Here is a 24,169-nt window from a genome sequence, read left to right as displayed (position 1 = left end):
CTGGATCTGGGTCCCCCTTCGTTTCCTCATGAATGTGAAACATTTGACAAATCCCCGAGTTTCTGTGTTGTTCAGGTTCAGGGTTCTGGTTCACGTTCGGTTCTGACTCAGGTATTTAACAGGTTCCCAGATCTGGGACAAACCCATGGAAACAGGACAGAGTTTGGTCCAGTTCTTACAAAGTCTCCTTCATGGACCGCATCATGGAGTCCAGGTCTGGTCAGGTTCAGGTTTGGAAAGACACGTTTCAGTGTGAAGTGTTTATTTAATGAGAGAGTAAAACGTGTTCGTGTTTGATTCAGATATCGGAGACATGGAGCGATGGACCCTGGTGGGAGGTCTGGAAGCTCGTCGTCATGGTGACTGCTCTCACCTTACTGCTGATCGATCGATGGATCGATGGGATGGAAAGCTCTTCGGGCTGATGGACTCCTGGTGCATTGTGGGATGGAAAAAGCAGCTTTCTGTGTGAACGAGGTCGCTGTGGAGTCGATATCTGCTGCTCCACATTTTATCAGTCCACGACTGTTAGCCTAGCTTAGCACAAAGACTGGAAGCGGGGGGAAACTGTTAGCCCAGCTCCCTCTAAAGAGAAAAAAATAAAAGTAATGCAGAACTTCCATAGGAAATGTGCTGTTTTAGTAGTCATCAGCACTGTCCTCGCACATCGGGCTGCAGCAGGAGAACTCCTTCTGCTCTCTTTGTTCGAGGAAACCAAACGAGGGAAGGTCATTATGTCGACAGCACCGGTGCCAGACGGGCTGGTCCCACTATAACCATCAGATCTGTGTCGTTTCACCTTTAGCGCCACCTCCTGACAATAACAGGAGACGTTATCGAGAGACCTGGCGAACGTGAGCCCTCCTGAATATTATTCTCTCGACCTCGGTGGGGAAAAGCTCCACCTGCTCCACCAGCCGCCTAGGAAGTTTTTATTTTAAATGTTTTTCTTTGTAGACGTCCTGCAGCCTGGTCCACCCAATTAATCTGTTTAAATTCTGCATTTTGTCAGCGCTTTTAAAGATATACGGTATCACACAATAATGAAAAAAGGTCTAAAATTAGCAGTTAACCTGTTTGTCCTTCAGTGATCCGGTGCTTCCAGCGTCATGGAAACAACTGGATCTGGTTCTGGTTTTAGGGAGACTAGAACAATGTTATGAGACTGCAGTCGGTACCAAGCCATTCATGAGTTTCCTTAATGACTGCAAACTGACTGAGAGCTCTTTAAACCAAATATTATTATTATATAATATATAAATATTCAGTTAATTATTGGAAACCGTAACCATATTTTTACATGTTCTTCCACTGAAAGAGGTTAGGGTTACCCTAACCCTTACACTAGAAATAATGATGTTATTTGAAGTTTGTTTTCACTGAAGTCAAACGCTCATTCACGTCAGAGTTAAACCTGAGCTCCATTAAACTGCGACAGTCCGGTCACATCTGGAGCAGATGTTGATTTGTTCTCTGAGTTAATGGATCAGTCCGAGCTCGACTCAATAATCCTCGATCGATCGCGCTGATATAAAGAGCTGCAGCAGGAAGGCCGGGGCAGAGAGGCGACCGAAGCTGAAACCAGCCGCCAGCGATGAGTCGTCACCACCCGGCCGGGCAGGCGTCTCTCTGCTCTGCGGGAGAAAACTGCACCTCCTTCCTGACCGATCGCCATCATCGCGGCAGGATGTCGAAGCTCCTCCGCCTGCCTGGCCACGCCCCCACGCAAAACGCTCACCTGCAGCCTCGCCTGTTCCCCACCGTGGACGTCCCTGACCACGCCCACTACATCATTGGCTCTGTCATCCTGTTGGTCGGGGTGACGGGCATGCTGGGAAACGCTCTGGTCATCTATGTGTTCTGTCGCAGTCGGACGCTGCGGTCGTCCAGCAACCTGCTGGTGGTCAACCTGGCTGCCGCAGACTTCCTGATGTCTCTGACGCAGTCTCCTGTCTTCTTCGTGGCCAGCCTGCACCGCCGCTGGGTGTTTGGGGAGCTCGCCTGCGAGCTGTACGCCTTTTGCGGCGCGCTGTTCGGCATCACCTCCATGATGCTGCTGACGGCCATCGCCGTGGACCGCTGCCTGACCATCACGCGGCCACTGGCCCTGCTGGATGGGGTGAGTCGTGGCCGGGTGTTGGTGGTGCTGGCGGGGGTGTGGTTGTACTCTCTGGGCTGGAGTCTACCACCGTTCTTTGGGTGGAGCGCCTACGTCCCCGAAGGCCTGCAGACGTCCTGCAGCTGGGACTACATGAGCTTCACGGCCTCCGTGCGTGCCTACACCATCCTGCTGTTCACCTTCGTCTTCTTCATCCCGCTTGGTCTGATCGCTGGCTGCTACTTCGCCATCTTCCAGGCGGTGCGGCAGGCAGGTCGGGAGGTGGAGCAGCTGAACTGCGGAGAGACCAACAAGGCGTACGAGCGTCTGCGCAGCGAGTGGCGGTTGGCTAAAGTGGCTCTGGTAGCGATCCTGCTGTTCATCGTCTCCTGGTCACCGTACTCCGTGCTCGCTCTGACCGCCACGGCCGGCTACGCCCATCTGCTAATGCCCTACATGAACTCAGTTCCTGCTGTCGTTGCCAAGGCCTCCGCCATCCACAACCCCATCATCTACGCCATCACACACCCAAAGTACCGCGCCGCCATCGGCCGCCACGTCCCGCTGCTGCGCCCTCTGCTGCGGCAGGAGAAGGATCTGCGCTCGTCTTTGAGCTCCAGTGGCGCTTCGTCTCGTCGAGCCACGCTCACCAGTCAGAGCTCGCCAGGAGTCCGGCTCGGCGCCGGCGTCCAGGCCAACAGCCGCTGGGGGAGGAGCCGGTTGTCCTCAGCGTCTGACAGCGAGTCCTGCTGGACGGAGAGCGAAGCTGATGGATCCAGCGCCGGGTCAACGGTCTTCACCCGACAGGTGTCCGCTGACGTCACTACTGACACCGCGGACAACACCTGCACCGGCCTCCTCAGCCTCGGCATCTCGGCTGCAGGACCTGACTCTGACTCACCTGATGGGGGCGCTGCAGCGGAGGGTAAACCTCTGCTTCCTCTGTGACACCTGCTGCAGACATGGCTCCGCCCCTTCACACGCCACGATTTAAGAAACAACGAGACTGAAGAAGAAACTGATGTTCAGGAGGAAGTCTTCAGGTAGTTACGTAAAGGTTTTGATTGGACGTAGAGAAAACATCACATTGGGGGCGGAGCTGGAGTTTAACACCGATGACATCACTGTTTTGCTTACAGTCGCCATGGTTACACGCATACTGCCCCAAATTATCCTGAATTTACTGGATTTTGAGCTTTAGCTGAGATGCACTTTAGTTTTTGCTTTATTTATTGATCGTTAGGAACAATGATCAGAAGATTGTTTCACCTGATCACCTGATTTGCTTTTGTTGTGATTAAACGTCAGACATTTACAGTTCAGACTCTGCTCACACCTTTATTTCATCCTTTAATGTTTCTTCAGCTTCAGGTAGGTTTCCGTACTTTAGGCACAAGTGAACAGACTCACTTCCTGTTTCTGACTCCTTCACTTCACTTTGACTGAATTTGACTTTTAATTAAACGACTCCTTTAACTTCAGCGTGTTTCTTCTGGATGAACGACTGACGTCAGTTTATTTAAACGAACGTGTGACACAGACTGAATCCAGATCAGTGAGTCTGACTGATCAATACATGTTCAAACGTATTGATCTGATCAGACCACGGTCTCTCTGTGTCGCTGCTGCAGCTCCAACTCTGTCTCCTATTCTTCCTCCTTCCTCCCTTTCTCACCTCCCTCTTTCCTTCTCTGCTTCCTTCTTCCTTTCCTTCCTTACCTTCTTTATGTTTTGTTTCCTTCCGTCCTTACCTCATTTCCTTTTTTACCTTCCTCTCCCCTTCCCCTTTTTGTTCTTTACCTCCTTGTAGTCTTCCTCACGCCTGTCAGTCAGACTCTCACTTCCTGCCCTGTCATCATGAACATCAGTGTTGATTCTTCTTCACTGAACATGAAAGTATTCTGCAGACTTCCTGTTTGTCTCCTCTGTGCTGAAAGGTGGTTATATATTCCTGTTGAACCAGCCTTCTTCTGTCACTGTTGTTGTTCTTGATGTCAATAAAGCTTCAGTGGATTGAATGGAACCTGTTAATCCATCAGATTAGTGCTGTGTTCACTCTGTTAGCAGATATCAGATTAGCTCTTTGCTGTTAATCCCTCTGTTCTGCAGCTTCTCCTCCATCAGTCAACATGTCGGACCGGAGGAACACAGTCCTGCGTTCAGGTACGTCCTCCACCAAACTCCATTCATTTTTACACTCATTCTGAACCACCACAGCCCAGCTCAGGCTCCTGGAGCTGCAGAATAACAAGGACTATCAAGGGTTAATAAGAGTTAGCGTCTCCCGCTGAAGGATGATTCAGTCTCAGAACTACCGAGAATTAACTCAGGCCCAGAAACAAGTCGCTGCTTTAATCTGAAGTAAAACTCAAACTATGGAAACACCTCGCAGGTTATTTGACCAAACTTGCTGCTGATTTAAAGACGTTTCTGAATCCTTTAATCTGAAACACGCTGCGTGTGTTGAACAGTGAAGACGGACTTGATTGTCTTTGTTTGCTGCGGTGCGACTGTGTTCCTGCTGGATTAAGATGTCCGTGCGTCCAAACAGCGTTAATCTGGCAGTAAAGTGAGCAGCTTCCTGTCTCTCATCAGATTTAATCCAACCCGAAGAGCAGAACGCTGACCTGAGATCAATAAACCAATCATAGCTCTTTCCCCCGTGTTTTTTAAATTTAGTTGAATGTACCAGTGAAAATGATCAGAGTGAGATCTCGCCAGACGCGTTGCTCCTGACCGCCATCTTTGTTTGGGGGGCTGTAACAGTGCTGACAGTCTTTTCTTTAGCAGCGGTTTGACAAAACTCTCAAGGTCCACTTACTCGCTTGTTCTGGAGCTTTCAACCATATCACATGGTCCTCATCAGTAGATTGAGACTGGATGTGCAGATGTTCAAACTGTTGATTAACAATGGATGAGAAGTCTCAGAGGAGCTCCATCTGCTGATGAAGACCATGTGCTACAGTGGAAAGCTCCAGAACAAACAAGTCAGCTAGATAATAGTGTTTGCAGCAGACTGCTGCTGGAGGAGGAACGAGTCCAAATGTTGTGTTTGTTTGTCGTTCAGTGCTGCTGGTCCTGTCAGTGGCGGCGGCGGCGGCAGCCTTCGTGGACGAGCTGGATGATACGTGAGTTTTTAAAATGAGTCATTCGTACATGAAGACGCAATTCAATCAAGTCAAACGATTCTTCCGTCACTCGACAGTGAAGTGACAGAGTTAAGGTCATTTTACAGAGAAACAATCTGCCTTCATGTTTAAACTGATACAAACAAACAAAGTCTTCATGATGCGAACACATGTGAACACATGATGTGAACACGTGATGTGAACACGTGATGCGAACACGTGATGCGAACACGTGATGCGAACACATGATGTGAACACATGATGTGAACCAATGATACGAACACATGATGTGAACCAATGATACGAACACATGATGCGAAGACATGATGCGAACACATGTGAACACATGATGTGAACACATGATGCGAACACATGTGAACACATGATACGAACACATGATGCGAACACATGATGCGAACACATGTGAACACATGATACGAACACATGATACGAACACATGATGCGAAGACATGATGCGAACACATGTGAACACATGATACGAACACATGATGTGAACACATGTGAACACATGATGCGAACACATGATGCGAACACATGATGCGACCACATGTGAACACATGATACGAACACATGATGTGAACACATGATACGAACACATGATACGAACACATGATGTGAACACATGATACGAACACATGATGTGAACACATGTGAACACATGATGCGAACACATGATGCGAACGCATGATGCGAACACATGATGCGAACACATGTGAACACATGATACGAACACATGATGCGAACACATGATACGAACGCATGATGCGAACACATGATGTGAACACATGTGAACACATGATGCGAACGCATGATGCGAACGCATGATGCGAACGCATGATGCGAACACATGATGCGAACACATGATACGAACACGTGAACACATGATGCGAACACATGTGAACACATGATGCAAACACATGATGCGAACACATGTGAACACATGATGTGAACACATGTGAACACATGATGCGAATACATGTGAACACATGATGTGAACACATGTGAACACATGATGTGAACACATGAAGCGAACACATGTGAACACATGTGAACACATGATGCGAACACATGATGCGAACACATTGAACACATGATGCGAATACATGTGAACACATGATGCGAACACATCGAACACATGATGTGAACACATGTGAACACATGATGCGAACACATGTGAACACATGATGCGAACACATGTGAACACATGATGTGAACACATGATGTGAACACATGATGCGAACACATTGAACACATGATGCGAATACATGTGAACACATGATGTGAACACCTGATGTGAACACATGATGCGAACACATGATGTGAACACATGAAGCGAACACGTGATGCGAACACATGATGCGAACACATGATGTGAACACGTGAACAAATGATGCGAACACATGTGAACACATGATGTGAACACATGATGTGAACACATGAAGCGAACACATGAAGCGAACACATGTGAACACATGATGCGAACACATTGAACACATGATGCGAATACATGTGAACACATGATGCGAACACGTGAACACATGATGTGAACACATGAAGCGAACACATGTGAACACATGTGAACACATGATGTGAACACATGATGCGAACACATGTGAACACATGTGAACACATGATGCGAACACATGATGCGAACACATCGAACACATGATGTGAACACATGATGCGAACACATGTGAACACATGTGAACACATGATACGAACACATGATGTGAACACATGTGAACACATGATGCGAACACATGATGCGACCACATGCGAACGCATGATGCGAACACATGTGAACACATGATACGAAAACATGATGCGAACACATGATACGAACACATGATGCGAACACATGTGAACACATGATGCGAACACATGTGAACACATGATGCGAATACATGTGAACACATGATGTGAACACATGTGAACACATGATGTGAACACATGATGTGAACACATGATGCGAACACATTGAACACATGATGCGAATACATGTGAACACATGATGCGAACACATCGAACACATGATGTGAACACATGATGCGAACACATGATGTGAACACATGATGCGAACACATGATGTGAACACATGATGTGAACACATGATGCGAACACATTGAACACATGATGCGAATACATGTGAACACATGTGAACACATGATGTGAACACATGATGTGAACACATGAAGCGAACACATGTGAACACATGATGTGAACACATGATGCGAACACATTGAACACATGATGCGAATACATGTGAACACATGATGCGAACACATCGAACACATGATGTGAACACATGATGCGAACACATGATGTGAACACATGATGCGAACACATGTGAACACATGATGTGAACACATGATGCGAACACATTGAACACATGATGCGAATACATGTGAACACATGATGTGAACACATGATGTGAACACATGTGAACACATGATGCGAACACATGATGTGAACACATGAAGCGAACACATGAAGCGAACACATGATGTGAACACATGATGTGAACACATGATGCGAACACATTGAACACATGATGCGAATACATGTGAACACATGATGTGAACACATGATGCGAACACATGTGAACACATGATGTGAACACATGATGTGAACACATGAAGCGAACACATGAAGCGAACACATGATGTGAACACATGATGTGAACACATGATGCGAACACATTGAACACATGATGCGAATACATGTGAACACATGATGCGAACACATGTGAACACATGATGCGAACACATGATGCGAACACATGTGAACACATGATGTGAACACATGATGTGAACACATGAAGCGAACACGTGAACACATGTGAACACATGATGCGAACACATGATGCGAACACATGATGCGAACACATCGAACACATGATGTGAACACATGATGCGAACACATGTGAACACATGATGTGAACACATGATGTGAACACATGATGTGAACACATGAAGCGAACACATGATGTGAACACATGAAGCGAACACATGATGCGAACACATGATGCGAACACATGAAGAAGCAGTCGAGAAAACGCCTTCCTGTCATTTAATGTCTTCACGATTCAGCGTTTTAATCTGAATAAATGATGATTGTGTTTATCAGCTTCATGGAAACGAGAGGAGACGACGACATCTGGCTCATCAAAGTACGTCCACATTTATTCCATATTTACGCTGTTCTCATTGATTCTTTATTTCAGTGATTGATTTTCATTTCTAAACATGTGACAATGTGACCTCGAGAGGCTGCACTCAACCACATCTCATGGTCTTCAGATAAAAAACAGTTGGAACAGTCACCTGTTAGAACCTCTTCACCTGTTAGAACCTCTCGCCTGTTAGAACCTCTCACCTGTTAGAACCTCTTCACCTGTTCTAACCTCTCGCCTGTTAGAACGTCTTCACCTGTTCGAACCTCTCGCCTGTTAGAACATCTTCACCTGTTCTAACCTCTCACCTGTTCGAACCTCTCGCCTGTTAGAACCTCTTCACCTGTTCTAACCTCTCGCCTGTTAGAACGTCTTCACCTGTTCGAACCTCTCTCGCCTGTTAGAACATCTTCACCTGTTCTAACCTCTCACCTGTTCGAACCTCTCGCCTGTTAGAACATCTTCACCTGTTAGAACCTCTTCACCTGTTAGAACGTCTCACCTGTTAGAACCTCTCACCTGTTCTAACCTCTCGCCTGTTAGAACGTCTTCACCTGTTAGAACCTCTTCACCTGTTAGAACCTCTCACCTGTTAGAACGTCTTCACCTGTTCTAACCTCTTGCCTGTTAGAACCTCTCACCTGTTAGAACCTCTTCACCTGTTCTAACCTCTCGCCTGTTAGAACGTCTTCACCTGTTCGAACCTCTCGCCTGTTAGAACATCTTCACCTGTTCTAACCTCTCACCTGTTAGAACATCTTCACCTGTTCTAACCTCTCACCTGTTCGAACCTCTCGCCTGTTAGAACCTCTTCACCTGTTCTAACCTCTCGCCTGTTAGAACGTCTTCACCTGTTCGAACCTCTCGCCTGTTAGAACATCTTCACCTGTTCTAACCTCTCACCTGTTCGAACCTCTCGCCTGTTAGAACATCTTCACCTGTTAGAACCTCTTCACCTGTTAGAACGTCTCACCTGTTAGAACCTCTCACCTGTTCTAACCTCTCGCCTGTTAGAACGTCTTCACCTGTTAGAACCTCTTCACCTGTTAGAACCTCTCACCTGTTAGAACGTCTTCACCTGTTCTAACCTCTTGCCTGTTAGAACCTCTCGCCTGTTAGAACCTCTTCACCTGTTCTAACCTCTTCACCTGTTCTAACCTCTCACCTGTTAGAACATCTTCACCTGTTAGAACGTCTTCACCTGTTAGAACCTCTCGCCTGTTAGAACCTCTCACCTGTTCTAACCTCTCACCTGTTAGAACGTCTTCACCTGTTAGAACCTCTCGCCTGTTCTAACCTCTCGCCTGTTAGAACCTCTCACCTGTTCTAACCTCTCACCTGTTCTAACCTCTCGCCTGTTAGAACGTCTTCACCTGTTGGAACCTCTCACCTGTTCTAACCTCTCACCTGTTCTAACCTCTCACCTGTTAAACCTGTGAATGAGTCTGCAGGTTGTTTACTTTATGTCAGCTGATATTATGTGTACATGTTATATATTTATAGTGTGTTTAGTGTCGTGTTGTGTTGTTTGGGCTGTGTGCAGTTTTACGCCCCCTGGTGTTCATTCTGTAAAGAGCTGGATCCCGTTTGGCATCAGATTGGATCAGAACTGAAGAGTCTCGGCTCTCCGGTCAACGTCGGCAAATCAGACGCCACCGCCAGCACCGGTCAGTAACACTATCAAAATAAAACCATCAAAAGACACTGAAATAAACTATAATAAATTATACAAAACCAGCTGCACAGAGTGACACTTCCATAATAAAACTATAATAATAATAAAGGGTAATTAAACCGGCCAGTAACACACCTGAAAATGAACTAAACTATAATAAGAATTTTTAATAATAAAACTGTAATAAACTTTAAATTATTCAAATTAATTAATATAATGTTCATGAACCAAAGCCACAAAAACCTGTTGGTACGAATGAGTCAGGTGCGTGACACCTGTTTTCTTGTCTCCATGGAAGCGTGGAGACTGTGCTGTACAGGAAAGGTCAGAGGTCACTGCTGATGTTGTTGCTTTCTGCAGGTTTGGCCAAAGAGTTCAGGGTCAGAGGTTATCCAGCCATCCTCATGTGAGTCCTCACTGCTTCTTTTTCTGTTCTCACTTTATTGACACACGTCACACAAAACCAACACATTCACTGCATCTTTATTATAAAATAAAACAATTAAAGTAAAAATACAAACAAATATTTTTCTGATTTATCCTACTTTTAAACGTTTCTGTTTATCTTTGAACTAAATGTGGGATTTTGTTCATGTTCTCCTTTACATTATACTATTATATTCTATTCTAGCTGATGTTTTTATTATGATTATCTTCATGATTATTCTCTTTAATTACTCATTATCTTCTGTTAGCGCTGCTAACGTATTACTGCTGATTGTTTTGTTACAGTTGCTTTAAAACTCGGCACACGTGTCAACGATTGCTCCTCTTCCTCACTGTGTTTTCAGTGTAAATCAATAAAGGTTATTTAAAGGTTATTTGAACATCTGTTCTCTGATTTCAGGTTGAAGAAAAATGTGAAATATAATTATTTAGGACCAAGAACCAAAGATGGAATCATGGATTTTGCTAATCGAGTTGGAGGGTGAGTACCCGTCAGTACTGAGTCGAATCTGTGCAGCAGCAGCGACAAGCTGAAGACTGAATCAGAAAAACTTTATTATAATGCACATAAAGTGAACACTCAGTTAAAAACAACTCAGTGTTACAGGAAGGGGCAAAGTGCAAATACTTGCTGTGTACATAAAGAATATACACATCAATATAAAGTGACAACAGCCAATCAGAGCTGTCTGTCTCCAGATGAGCCAATCATTTTGAAGCTCGGTATCACCCAGCAGTGATGTTCGTTGGGGGGGTCAACATAGATTTACAGACCTGTATGTTTTCATTATGTTTTGTCTATTTGAGTTTTATTTGAATTTGTTTCAGAATAAAATGTTTTAGGATTGTGTGTTGTATTTGTTGTATTTGGAGTTACCGCAGCTTCTGTTGATAAATTACTGATATGCTTTGTGTTTCACTGCCAGACTGGAGACTTTATATTGTTATGAGGTCATGTTTATTGGCATTTACATGAGGCTTGTTTTTTATATTGTTATCCTCAATTCATTAATGAAAAGTCATTTAAAGGTTTTAATGCAAACTATAAATTTTAGCTAAATAAATGTAATGTATAAAGAGAAAATGTCAGCTTTTGTTGGGGCACAAATCTTTGTTGTTGGGGGCTGAATTTGACCCAAAGGCCAATATTAGAGTGTTTATCTGTATTTATTACAACTAAGTCAGGACATTTAACAGTGTGACATCACAGCAGTTAGTGTGTCCATGTCGTGTCGTTCAGGCCACTGGTTCGATCTCTGAGCAGTCTGCAGCTCTTCCAGCACGCCATGAACCGCCATGACATCATGTTTGTTTACGTTGGAGCCACATCACTGCTGAAGGTAAACACACACACATAATACTGTATATACATACAATACAATATATAACCTAAACCTGATTCCAACCTGAACCTTAAAGTCTGAACCCTCAAACAATCAAGTACACACACACACACACACACACACACACACACACACACACACACACAGTAACACACACTGCTAACATTTGATGTGTTTTTAGGGAAACTACACGTCAGCAGCAGAAGAGCTGATTGTTCACACCTACTTCTTCTCTGCTACCAGAGACGTCCTGCCGAAGGTCAGTAGACGACAGTAGACGACAGTAGACATCAGCAGACGACAGCAGACGACAGTAGATGACAGCAGACAGCAGACGACAGCAGACGACAGCAGACGACAGCAGACGACAGCAGACGTCAGCAGACGACAGCAGACGACAGTAGACGTCAGCAGACGACAGCAGACGACAGCAGACGACAGCAGACAGCAGACGACAGCAGACGACAGCAGACGACAGCAGACGACAGTAGACGACAGCTGACAGCAGACGACAGCAGACGACAGTAGACGACAGCTGACAGCAGACGACAGCAGACGACAGTAGACGACAGCTGACAGCAGACGACAGCAGACGACAGTAGACGACAGCTGACAGCAGACGACAGTAGATGACAGTAGACGACAGCAGACGACAGCAGACGACAGCAGACGACAGTAGACGACAGCAGACGACAGTAGATGACAGCAGACGACAGTAGATGACAGCAGACGACAGTAGATGACAGCAGACGACAGTAGATGACAGCAGACGACAGTAGATGACAGCAGACGACAGTAGACGACAGCAGACGACAGCAGACAGCAGACGACAGTAGACGACAGTAGATGACAGCAGACGACAGCAGACAGCAGATGACAGCAGACGACAGCAGACAGCAGACGACAGCAGACAGCAGACGACAGTAGACGACAGCAGACGACAGCAGACAGTAGATGACAGTAGATGACAGTAGACGACAGCAGACGACAGCAGACGACAGCAGACGACAGTAGATGACAGCAGACGACAGTAGATGACAGCAGACGACAGTAGATGACAGCAGACGACAGTAGACGACAGCAGACGACAGCAGACAGCAGACGACAGTAGACGACAGTAGATGACAGCAGACGACAGCAGACAGCAGATGACATCAGACGACAGCAGACGACAGCAGACATCAGACAGTAGACGACAGTAGATGACATCAGACGACAGTAGATGACATCAGACGACAGCAGACAGCAGATGACAGCAGACGACAGCAGACGACAGTAGACGACAGCAGACGACAGTAGATGACATCAGACGACAGCAGACGACAGTAGATGACATCAGACGACAGTAGATGACATCAGACGACAGTAGATGACAGTAGATGACATCAGACGACAGCAGACAGCAGATGACAGCAGACGACAGCAGACGACAGTAGACGACAGCAGACAGCAGACGACAGCAGACGACAGTAGATGACATCAGACGACAGCAGACGACAGTAGATGACATCAGACGACAGTAGACGACAGTAGATGACAGCAGACGACAGTAGATGACAGCAGACGACAGCAGACATCAGACAGTAGACGACAGTAGATGACAGCAGACGACATCAGACATCAGACGACAGCAGACGACAGTAGATGACAGCAGACGACATCAGACAGCAGACGACAGTAGATGACAGCAGACAGCAGACGACAGTAGATGACAGTAGACAGCAGACGACAGTAGATGACAGTAGATGACAGCAGACAGCAGACGACAGTAGATGACAGTAGATGACAGCAGACAGCAGACGACAGTAGATGACAGCAGACGACAGCAGACAGCAGACGACAGTAGATGACAACAGACGACAGCAGACAGCAGATGACAGCAGACAGCAGACGACAGTAGATGACAGCAGACGACAGTAGATGACAGTAGATGACAGCAGACAGCAGACGACAGTAGATGACAACAGACGACAGCAGACAGCAGACGACACTAGATGACAACAGACGACAGCAGACAGCAGATGACAGCAGACAGCAGACGACAGTAGATGACAGCAGACAGCAGACGACAGTAGATGACAGTAGATGACAGCAGACAGCAGACGACAGTAGATGACAGCAGACGACAGCAGACAGCAGACGACAGTAGATGACAGCAGACGACAGCAGACAGCAGACGACACTAGATGACAACAGACGACAGCAGACAGCAGATGACAGCAGACAGCAGACGACAGTAGATGACAGCAGACAGCAGGCGACAGTAGATGACAGTAGATGACAGCAGACAGCAGACGACAGTAGATGACAGCAGACGACAGCAGACAGCAGACGACAGTAGACGACAGTAGACGACAGTAGATGACAGCAGACGACAGTAGATGACAGCAGACGACAGCAGACATCAGACAGTAGACGACAGTAGATGACATCAGACGACAGCAGACGACAGTAGATGACATCAGACGACAGTAGATGACAGTAGATGACAGCAGACGACAGCAGACGACAGTAGATGACATCAGATGACAGTAGATGACAGTAGATGACATCAGACGACAGCAGACATCAGACAGTAGACGACAGTAGATGACATCAGACGACAGTAGATGACATCAGACGACAGTAGATGACATCAGACGACAGTAGATGACAGCAGACGACATCAGACGACAGCAGACGACAGTAGATGACAGCAGACGACATCAGACAGCAGACGACAGTAGATGACAGCAGACAGCAGACGACAGTAGATGACAGCAGACAGCAGACGACAGTAGATGACAGCAGACGACATCGACAGCAGACGACAGTAGATGACAGCAGACAGCAGACGACAGTAGATGACAGCAGACGACAGCAGACATCAGACAGTAGATGACAGTAGACGACAGCAGACGACAGCAGACGACAGTAGATGACATCAGACGACAGTAGATGACAGTAGATGACATCAGACGACAGCAGACGACAGCAGACGACAGCAGACATCAGACAGTAGACGACAGTAGATGACATCAGACGACAGTAGATGACAGCAGACGACATCAGACATCAGACGACAGCAGACGACAGTAGACGACAGCAGACGACAGCAGACATCAGACAGTAGACGACAGTAGATGACATCAGACGACAGTAGATGACAGCAGATGACATCAGACGACATCAGACGACAGTAGATGACAGCAGACGACAGCAGACGACAGTAGATGACATCAGATGACATCAGACGACAGTAGATGACAGCAGACGACATCAGACGACAGCAGACGACAGTAGATGACATCAGATGACATCAGACGACAGTAGATGACAGCAGACGACATCAGACGACAGCAGACGACAGTAGATGACAGCAGACGACAGCAGACATCAGACAGTAGACGACAGCAGACGACAGTAGATGACAGTAGATGACAGCAGACGACAGCAGACAGCAGACGACAGTAGACGACAGTAGATGACAGCAGACGACAGTAGATGACAGCAGACGACAGCAGACATCAGACAGTAGATGACAGTAGATGACATCAGACGACAGCAGACGACAGTAGATGACATCAGACGACAGTAGATGACAGTAGATGACATCAGACGACAGTAGATGACAGCAGACGACAGCAGACGACAGCAGACATCAGACAGTAGACGACAGTAGATGACATCAGACGACAGTAGATGACAGCAGACGACATCAGACATCAGACGACAGCAGACGACAGTAGATGACATCAGACGACAGTAGATGACAGCAGACGACAGCAGACAGCAGACGACAGTAGACGACAGTAGATGACAGCAGACGACAGCAGACATCAGACAGTAGATGACAGTAGATGACATCAGACGACAGCAGACGACAGTAGATGACATCAGACGACAGTAGATGACAGTAGATGACATCAGACGACAGTAGATGACAGCGAGCGACAGCAGGCGACAGCAGACATCAGACAGTAGACGACAGTAGATGACATCAGACGACAGTAGATGACAGCAGACGACATCAGACATCAGACGACAGCAGACGACAGTAGATGACATCAGATGACAGCAGACGACAGCAGACGACAGCAGACATCAGACAGTAGACGACAGTAGATGACATCAGACGACAGTAGATGACAGCAGACGACAGTAGATGACATCAGACGACATCAGACGACAGTAGATGACAGCAGACGACATCAGACGACAGCAGACGACAGTAGATGACATCAGATGACATCAGACGACAGTAGATGACAGCAGACGACATCAGACGACAGCAGACGACAGTAGATGACAGCAGACGACAGCAGACATCAGACAGTAGACGACAGCAGACGACAGTAGATGACAGTAGATGACAGCAGACGACAGCAGACATCAGACAGTAGACGACAGCAGATGACAGCAGACGACAGTAGATGACATCAGACGACAGTAGATGACAGTAGATGACAGCAGACGACAGTAGATGACAGTAGATGACAGCAGACGACAGTAGACATCAGACAGTAGGCGACAGTAGATGACATCAGACGACAGTAGATGACAGTAGATGACAGCAGACAACAGTAGATGACAGCAGACGACATCAGACGACAGTAGATGACAGTAGACGACAGCAGACGACAGTAGATGACAGCAGACATCAGACGACAGCAGACGACAGTAGATGACATCAGACGACATCAGACGACAGTAGACGACAGTAGATGACATCAGACGACAGTAGATGACAGTAGATGACAGCAGACGACAGCAGACGACAGCAGACGACAGTAGATGACAGTAGACGACAGTAGATGACAGTAGATGACATCAGACGACAGTAGATGACAGTAGACGACACTAGATGACAGTAGATGACATCAGACGACAGTAGATGACAGTAGACGACACTAGATGACAACAGACGACAGCAGACGACAGCAGACGACAGCAGACAGTAGATGACAGTAGACGACAGTAGATGACATCAGACGACAGTAGACGACAGCAGACGACAGCAGACGACAGTAGACGACAGTAGATGACAGTAGATGACAGTAGACGACAGCAGACGACAGCAGACGACAGCAGACGACAGTAGATGACAGTAGATGACAGTAGATGACAGTAGACGACAGTAGATGACAGTAGACGACAGTAGACGACAGCAGACGACAGCAGACGACAGTAGATGACAGCAGACGACAGCAGACATCAGACAGTAGATGACAGTAGATGACATCAGACGACAGCAGACGACAGTAGATGACATCAGACGACAGTAGATGACAGTAGATGACATCAGACGACAGTAGATGACAGCAGACGACAGCAGACATCAGACAGTAGACGACAGTAGATGACATCAGACGACAGTAGATGACAGCAGACGACATCAGACATCAGACGACAGCAGACGACAGTAGATGACATCAGACGACAGCAGACGACAGCAGACGACAGCAGACGACAGCAGACGACAGCAGACATCAGACAGTAGACGACAGTAGATGACATCAGACGACAGTAGATGACAGCAGACGACAGTAGATGACATCAGACGACATCAGACGACAGTAGATGACATCAGACGACAGTAGATGACAGCAGACGACATCAGACGACAGCAGACGACAGTAGATGACAGCAGACATCAGACAGTAGATGACAGTAGACGACATCAGACGACAGCAGACGACAGTAGATGACATCAGACGACAGTAGATGACAGTAGATGACATCAGACGACAGTAGATGACAGCAGACGACAGCAGACATCAGACAGTAGATGACAGTAGATGACATCAGACGACAGTAGATGACATCAGACGACAGTAGATGACAGTAGATGACATCAGACGACAGTAGATGACAGCAGACGACAGCAGACATCAGACAGTAGACGACAGTAGATGACATCAGACGACAGTAGATGACAGCAGACGACATCAGACATCAGACGACAGCAGACGACAGTAGATGACATCAGACGACAGCAGACGACAGCAGACGACAGCAGACATCAGACAGTAGACGACAGTAGATGACATCAGACGACAGTAGATGACAGCAGACGACAGTAGATGACATCAGACGACATCAGACGACAGTAGATGACAGTAGATGACATCAGACGACAGTAGATGACAGCAGACGACATCAGACGACAGCAGACGACAGTAGATGACATCAGATGACATCAGACGACAGTAGATGACAGCAGACGACATCAGACGACAGCAGACGACAGTAGATGACATCAGACGACATCAGACGACAGTAGATGACAGCAGACGACAGCAGACATCAGACAGTAGACGACAGCAGACGACAGTAGATGACATCAGACGACAGCAGACATCAGACAGTAGACGACAGCAGATGACAGCAGACGACAGTAGATGACATCAGACGACAGTAGATGACAGTAGATGACAGCAGACGACAGCAGACATCAGACAGTAGACGACAGCAGATGACAGCAGACGACAGTAGATGACATCAGACGACAGTAGATGACAGTAGATGACAGCAGACGACAGTAGATGACAGTAGATGACAGCAGACGACAGTAGACATCAGACAGTAGACGACAGTAGATGACATCAGACGACAGTAGATGACAGTAGATGACAGCAGACAACAGTAGATGACAGCAGACGACAGCAGATGACATCAGACGACATCAGACGACAGTAGATGACAGTAGACGACAGCAGACGACAGTAGATGACAGCAGACATCAGACGACAGCAGACGACAGTAGATGACATCAGACGACATCAGACGACAGTAGACGACAGTAGATGACATCAGACGACAGTAGATGACAGTAGATGACAGCAGACGACAGCAGACGACAGCAGACGACAGTAGATGACAGTAGACGACAGTAGACGACAGCAGACGACAGTAGACGACAGCAGACGACAGCAGACGACAGTAGATGACAGCAGACGACAGTAGATGACAGTAGATGACATCAGACGACAGTAGATGACAGTAGACGACAGTAGACGACAGCAGACGACAGCAGACGACAGTAGATGACAGCAGACGACAGTAGATGACAGTAGATGACAGCAGACGACAGCAGACGACAGCAGACGACAGTAGATGACAGTAGACGACAGTAGACGACAGCAGACGACAGCAGATGACAGCAGACGACAGTAGATGACAGCAGACGACAGTAGATGACAGTAGATGACATCAGGCGACAGTAGATGACAGTAGGCGACAGTAGAGGCGACAGCAGAGCGACAGCAGGCGACAGTAGATGACAGCAGGCGACAGTAGATGACAGTAGATGACATCAGACGACAGTAGATGACAGTAGACGACAGTAGACGACAGCAGACGACAGCAGACGACAGTAGATGACAGCAGACGACAGTAGATGACAGTAGATGACATCAGACGACAGTAGATGACAGTAGACGACAGTAGACGACAGCAGACGACAGCAGACGACAGTAGACGACAGTAGACGACAGTAGACGACAGTAGATGACATCAGACGACAGTAGATGACAGTAGACGACAGTAGACGACAGCAGACGACAGTAGATGACAGTAGATGACATCAGACGACAGTAGATGACAGTAGACGACAGTAGACGACAGCAGACGACAGCAGACGACAGTAGACGACAGTAGACGACAGTAGACGACAGTAGATGACAGTAGATGACAGCAGACGACAGTAGATGACAGTAGATGACATCAGACGACAGTAGATGACAGTAGACGACAGTAGACGACAGCAGACGACAGCAGACGACAGTAGATGACAGTAGACGACAGCAGACGACATCAGATGACAGTAGACGACAGTAGACGACAGCAGATGACATCAGACGACAGCAGACGACATCAGATGACAGTAGATGACAGTAGACGACGACAGCATCAGAAAGAGAAATACTCAGTGATGTTTGACAAGAAGAGGTTTAGCTTGAACATCAGCATTGTGTTTGCTGCAACAGAAGAAAGATCTTTAATATGTTTCTCACACCGTGGCTGTTGTTGGAGCTGCCTACCTGAGAGGCAAGAACCGGGGCTAAGTGTTGAGGCAGAGTAGATCTACCTCTCTGTAGACCTGGACTCGTGATGTGTTCGGTTTTTCTGGTTTAACTCAGTCTGTGTTTCCAGGCCGTCTCCCTCCCCTCTCTGCCAGCTGTGGTGGTTTTTAAAGATGGAACCTACTTCACCTTCGACGGTAAGACAGGAAACTGACCTGTGACCTCTGACCTTCAGCTGATTCAACCTTAAATGACTCTACAGACGTTAGTATGGAGCTGTTTCTCTGTACCTGCTGACAGGTAGAACTGACGTTGCCATGACAACGGGGCATGACGACAGTCTGAACACTGAAAAACTAGAAAAGGCTTAAAGTTTCTGAAGGAAATTCAAGTGTGCTCACTTTCACTGAAAATCACAGGTGTAAACACTGTAACCAGGTTAAAATGTTTGCATTTTAGATGTTGAAGAACTGAAAGCAGGTGAAGTGTCAGTTGAAGTTTAAGCATGAAAAGGAATTGAGGTGGTATTTTAAGTTTAATCCCTGTGGGCAGTTGAAGTGTCAGGTTGTATGTAAACACTGAAAGTAGTTGAACTGTCAGTTTAAGCCAAACGCAGGTGAAGTGTCCACTTAAAGAGAAAGAGAATAAAGCAATTAAAGAGTCGATGTGTGGAAACTGTGGGAGCAGAAAGAGTATTACAGTCCATTAATTACGCCGTCCTTAACACCTTAACACCTTAATTACATGATTACTAAAAAGTTTAGTTTTAAGATAAAGAATTTAGGGAGTCAGATTCATCGCGTGATTAAACACCGAATTAAACTTCTCTCCTCAGGTGGTCCGACAGGTGTTCAGGTAAACTCAGGGGAACATGTGGAACCAACGTGAATTCAGTTTTTAATGAGTTTTATTTGTGTTTCAGAGGAACTTGACGGCGACCTGAAGTCATGGATCAACAGAGAGCGTTTCCCAAACTACTTGAAGATCGACAGCTACACTCTGTACGCCATGGGAGAGTCAGGTAACATCAGCACACCTCAGTACAGTCTGATGTCCCACCCTCAGGTAAACGGGGCAGAGACGTACAACTGTAAAGATACATTTATTCTCTTTAACTGAACTTTTATTGTGAAAACCTCCCGACAGTCTGAGAGCTGAACCTGTCGGCGTCACTGAACATCATCGTTCTCCTGTTCTGCCATTTTGTTTTCTTCCGTACGTGTTTTGGAAACGTGGTTCCGCTGACAGTTTTATGAAACTGTTTTTTGAGTGGCGGTCTATGGGAGTGTCCGTAAAAGCATCAACATATTAAATATACACGTTAGAGGAATCCTGCTTGGTGCATCCATTCCCGCTGGGCACGTGCTCAACATTAAAACACTCTTCTACTCCCACACAGTCGCACAGGTAGAAACTGTCATGTTCAGGAGAGTGCGTCGACGGCCTTTCAGAAAGGAGTCTGTGATGAAGTATAAAGTTTGTTTCCCTGCTGGAGACGCTGCGAGAGCCTGGCGTGTGAATCCTGCAGCATCAATCACACGCACTCTCTCTTACATAACATTTACTTCTGTTATAATAACTTTAACTTTCGTAACACAGAGCCGGGATCAGCGATGGGTTTATTTCACCCTCAACAAGTTAGTTTGGGGAAAATATAGAAAGACTTATTTTCATAAAACTGAGAGAAATTAAAACTAAATTTAAACGTAACAAAGTTTTATTGTAATTCTCAAACTGTTAATTGGTGAATTTCACAAACACAAAGCAAACTTTTCTAATTCGTCCTCGAATGTAAACGTTTTTTCGTAGAATCTAACTTTATTAGTTTATTTGAGTCCTTTACAATCATCAGCGGTTTATTGTCTTCTTCTATTCTTTAGTTATTTGATTAATATTTCCACTATTGTTAAAAATGTGTTTTATTTATTTAATATAAACTTTATAAAGCATTCTGTGCGTAGCTGCTGAATGAAATCTGTCTGTTTTAAAGAGAAATGAAGCTGAACTGTTTAGTGGAAGTTTTCTCATTCGCTTCAACACTGTCAGAGTTAGATCACAGCAGCATCTAGTGGACGCTACAGGAACTGCAGCTGCAGCTGTGAGGCTGCTGATTGGTTCATGTGAAGTAGCTCCGCCTCTCTCCTGCAGGTAAACTGGTGGTGTTGGTGCTGGTGGAGGAGAAGAGACTGTGTGGCGAAAGTCAGAGGTAAGACTGCAACCATCGTCCATCAGTTAAAAGGTGAACGAACAGCGACATCACGTGTTTGGATCTGACCTTCCTGTGATGCGTTTCCTGTTACCTGTTCAGGTACAAACGTCTTCTGGAGAAAGTGGCTGCAGACTACAGAGAGACGTACAGCAGGTCCGAGTCTCACAGGACACAAACAGATTTACTCTGACAACCGTCTGACAAACCTGAAGTTAACTGTCTGTCTCTCTGTCTGTCTGTCTCTCTCTCTGTCTCTCTCTCTGTCTGTCTGTCTGTCTGTCTCTCTCTCTGTCTGTCTGTCTCTCTGTCTGTCTGTCTGCCTGTCTCTCTCTCTGCCTGTCTCTCTCTGCCTGTCTCTCTGTCTGTCTCTCTCTCTGTCTGTCTGTCTGTCTGTCTCTCTCTCTGCCTGTCTCTCTGTCTGTCTCTCTCTCTGTCTGTCTGTCTCTCTCTCTGTTTGTCTGTCTGTCTCTCTCTCTGTCTGTCTGTCTCTCTCTCTGTCTGTCTGTCTGTCTCTCTCTCTCTCTGTCTGTCTGTCTCTCTCTCTGTCTCTCTCTCTGTCTGTCTGCCTGTCTCTCTGTCAGGAACTTCCACTTTGGTTTCATGGAGGGGGGAGACTACATTAATGGACTTGTGATGGGGTGAGTTTGTGTTGAACTGTGTCCTGATAGAAACTGTCGTTAACGTCTCTGACCCCCCAGGTAACCCCCTCCTCCACCCGACCCCCCCGCAGCCCTCCTTTCGTTTGCGTATGTTGTGTTAAAGACAATAAAGTTGAATTGAATCGTTGACAGTCTGTTTGGTTTGCTGTTGGCAGCGAGGTGACCGTGCCCTCCTTCATTGTGGTTAATCTGTCCAATGACGGCTACTTCCTGCCACCGGGCGCCGTGGAGACGGAGCAGCACCTGCTGGACTTCCTGAACGGGGTTCTGGACGGCAGCATCCAGGTGAGTCCGGAGTCCAGATTCACCTGGAGGACGACGGAGAGATTCCACAGCTGAGTTTGATTATTTCTGAAATACGAATCTGCTTCTGTTTCACGTCTCAGTGTCAGGGAGGAAACGGCGCCGTTCAGCGCGTCAGACGCCTCGTTTACGACGCCAAAGCCACGCTGACGGTAAGTCCTGACATCGTCGGTCCCGTCTCCTGTTTCCATCCGAGCGTCTGGCTCCGTGACCTCTGACCTCTGACCTCTGTCTGTCCGTCCAGCCCGTGTTCAGCCAGGCTCCGCTGCTCGGCTGCTTCCTGGTCAGCTTCCCGCTCGCCATCGTCGCAGTCTTCTGCTTCCTGTGCTGTAAGGCCCGGCCCACCATGAGGGACGACGCCGCCGCCGCCGACGGGCAGTTAGCCCCGTCGCTGCAGACCCGCAAAAAACTGACCGACAAAAAGTCCGACTGACGAGAAGGACCAGGAGAAAGACCTGATCCAGACTCAGATCCAGAAAACGGGACTGTCCGTCACCACGTGGCGTCATGTCTGAGCTGTGTGATAAATAAAGCCGTTTAACGCCTCGCCTCCGCTTTAATGCCTCACAGGAAACTGATTCAGAGATTTAACGTCACAAACGCTGCTCGTCTCCGCCGCCGCCAGAGCGCGAGCTCATTGGCTGACGGAGGTGAACAGCTGGTGGAGCTGATCCTCCAGCCGCCGCCGTTAAAGCAGCGCAGAAGAAGAAGAGGACGCAGCGAGACGACGTCATTAAAAGCTCAGACGATGGAGATGTGAGGAAGGCTCCAGCCTCCTCATCCTCCACACACACACACACACACAGACACGCACACACACACACACAGAAACACACACACACACACAGACACACACACACAGAAACACATACGCACACACACACACACACAGACACGCACACACACACACACACACAGACACACACACACACACACACACACACACACACACAGACACACACACACACACACACACACACACACAGACACACACACACACACACACAGACACACACACACAGAAACACATACGCACACACACACACACAGACACACACACACAGAAACACATACGCACACACACACACACACACACACACACAGAAACACA

The 24,169-nt window shown here is 47.0% G+C and overlaps 2 protein-coding genes across 2 annotated transcripts; both read left to right on the top strand.

Moving 5' to 3' along the window:
* Positions 1 to 100: 100 nt before the first annotated feature.
* On the top strand, positions 101 to 4,133 carry opn4.1 (opsin 4.1). Its single transcript, XM_044219612.1, has one exon. The coding sequence runs from the start codon at positions 1,595 to 1,597 to the stop codon at positions 3,044 to 3,046; it is 1,452 nt and encodes a 483-aa protein (XP_044075547.1). The 5' UTR covers positions 101 to 1,594; the 3' UTR covers positions 3,047 to 4,133.
* On the top strand, positions 4,073 to 23,604 carry LOC122886862 (protein disulfide-isomerase TMX3-like). Its single transcript, XM_044219629.1, has 16 exons — positions 4,073 to 4,261; positions 5,166 to 5,226; positions 8,374 to 8,416; positions 9,963 to 10,086; positions 10,455 to 10,500; positions 10,942 to 11,022; positions 11,782 to 11,881; positions 12,066 to 12,143; positions 20,018 to 20,084; positions 20,810 to 20,908; positions 22,036 to 22,093; positions 22,196 to 22,249; positions 22,678 to 22,734; positions 22,911 to 23,040; positions 23,142 to 23,210; positions 23,303 to 23,604. The coding sequence occupies exons 1-16, from the start codon at positions 4,228 to 4,230 to the stop codon at positions 23,489 to 23,491; spliced, it is 1,290 nt and encodes a 429-aa protein (XP_044075564.1). The 5' UTR covers positions 4,073 to 4,227; the 3' UTR covers positions 23,492 to 23,604.
* The last annotated feature ends 565 nt before the right edge of the window (positions 23,605 to 24,169 follow it).

Source organism: Siniperca chuatsi, linkage group LG13 (assembly GCF_020085105.1).
Source record: "Siniperca chuatsi isolate FFG_IHB_CAS linkage group LG13, ASM2008510v1, whole genome shotgun sequence".
Classification (NCBI taxonomy): domain Eukaryota; kingdom Metazoa; phylum Chordata; class Actinopteri; order Centrarchiformes; family Sinipercidae; genus Siniperca; species Siniperca chuatsi.
This window is presented reverse-complemented; position numbering and strand designations above follow the sequence as displayed.

What these genes read in the sequence shown, in the direction of transcription:
- opn4.1 (XM_044219612.1), top strand. Translation starts at nt 1,595, where the DNA reads ATGAGTCGTCACCACCCGGCCGGGCAGGCGTCTCTCTGCTCTGCGGGA.
- LOC122886862 (XM_044219629.1), top strand. Translation starts at nt 4,228, where the DNA reads ATGTCGGACCGGAGGAACACAGTCCTGCGTTCAG. An exon ending in TTTGCTAATCGAGTTGGAGG is followed by an intron (nt 11,023 to 11,781) that starts GTGAGTACCCGT and finishes CGTGTCGTTCAG; the next exon opens with GCCACTGGTTCGATCTCTGA. An exon ending in TTCTGGACGGCAGCATCCAG is followed by an intron (nt 23,041 to 23,141) that starts GTGAGTCCGGAG and finishes TTCACGTCTCAG; the next exon opens with TGTCAGGGAGGAAACGGCGC.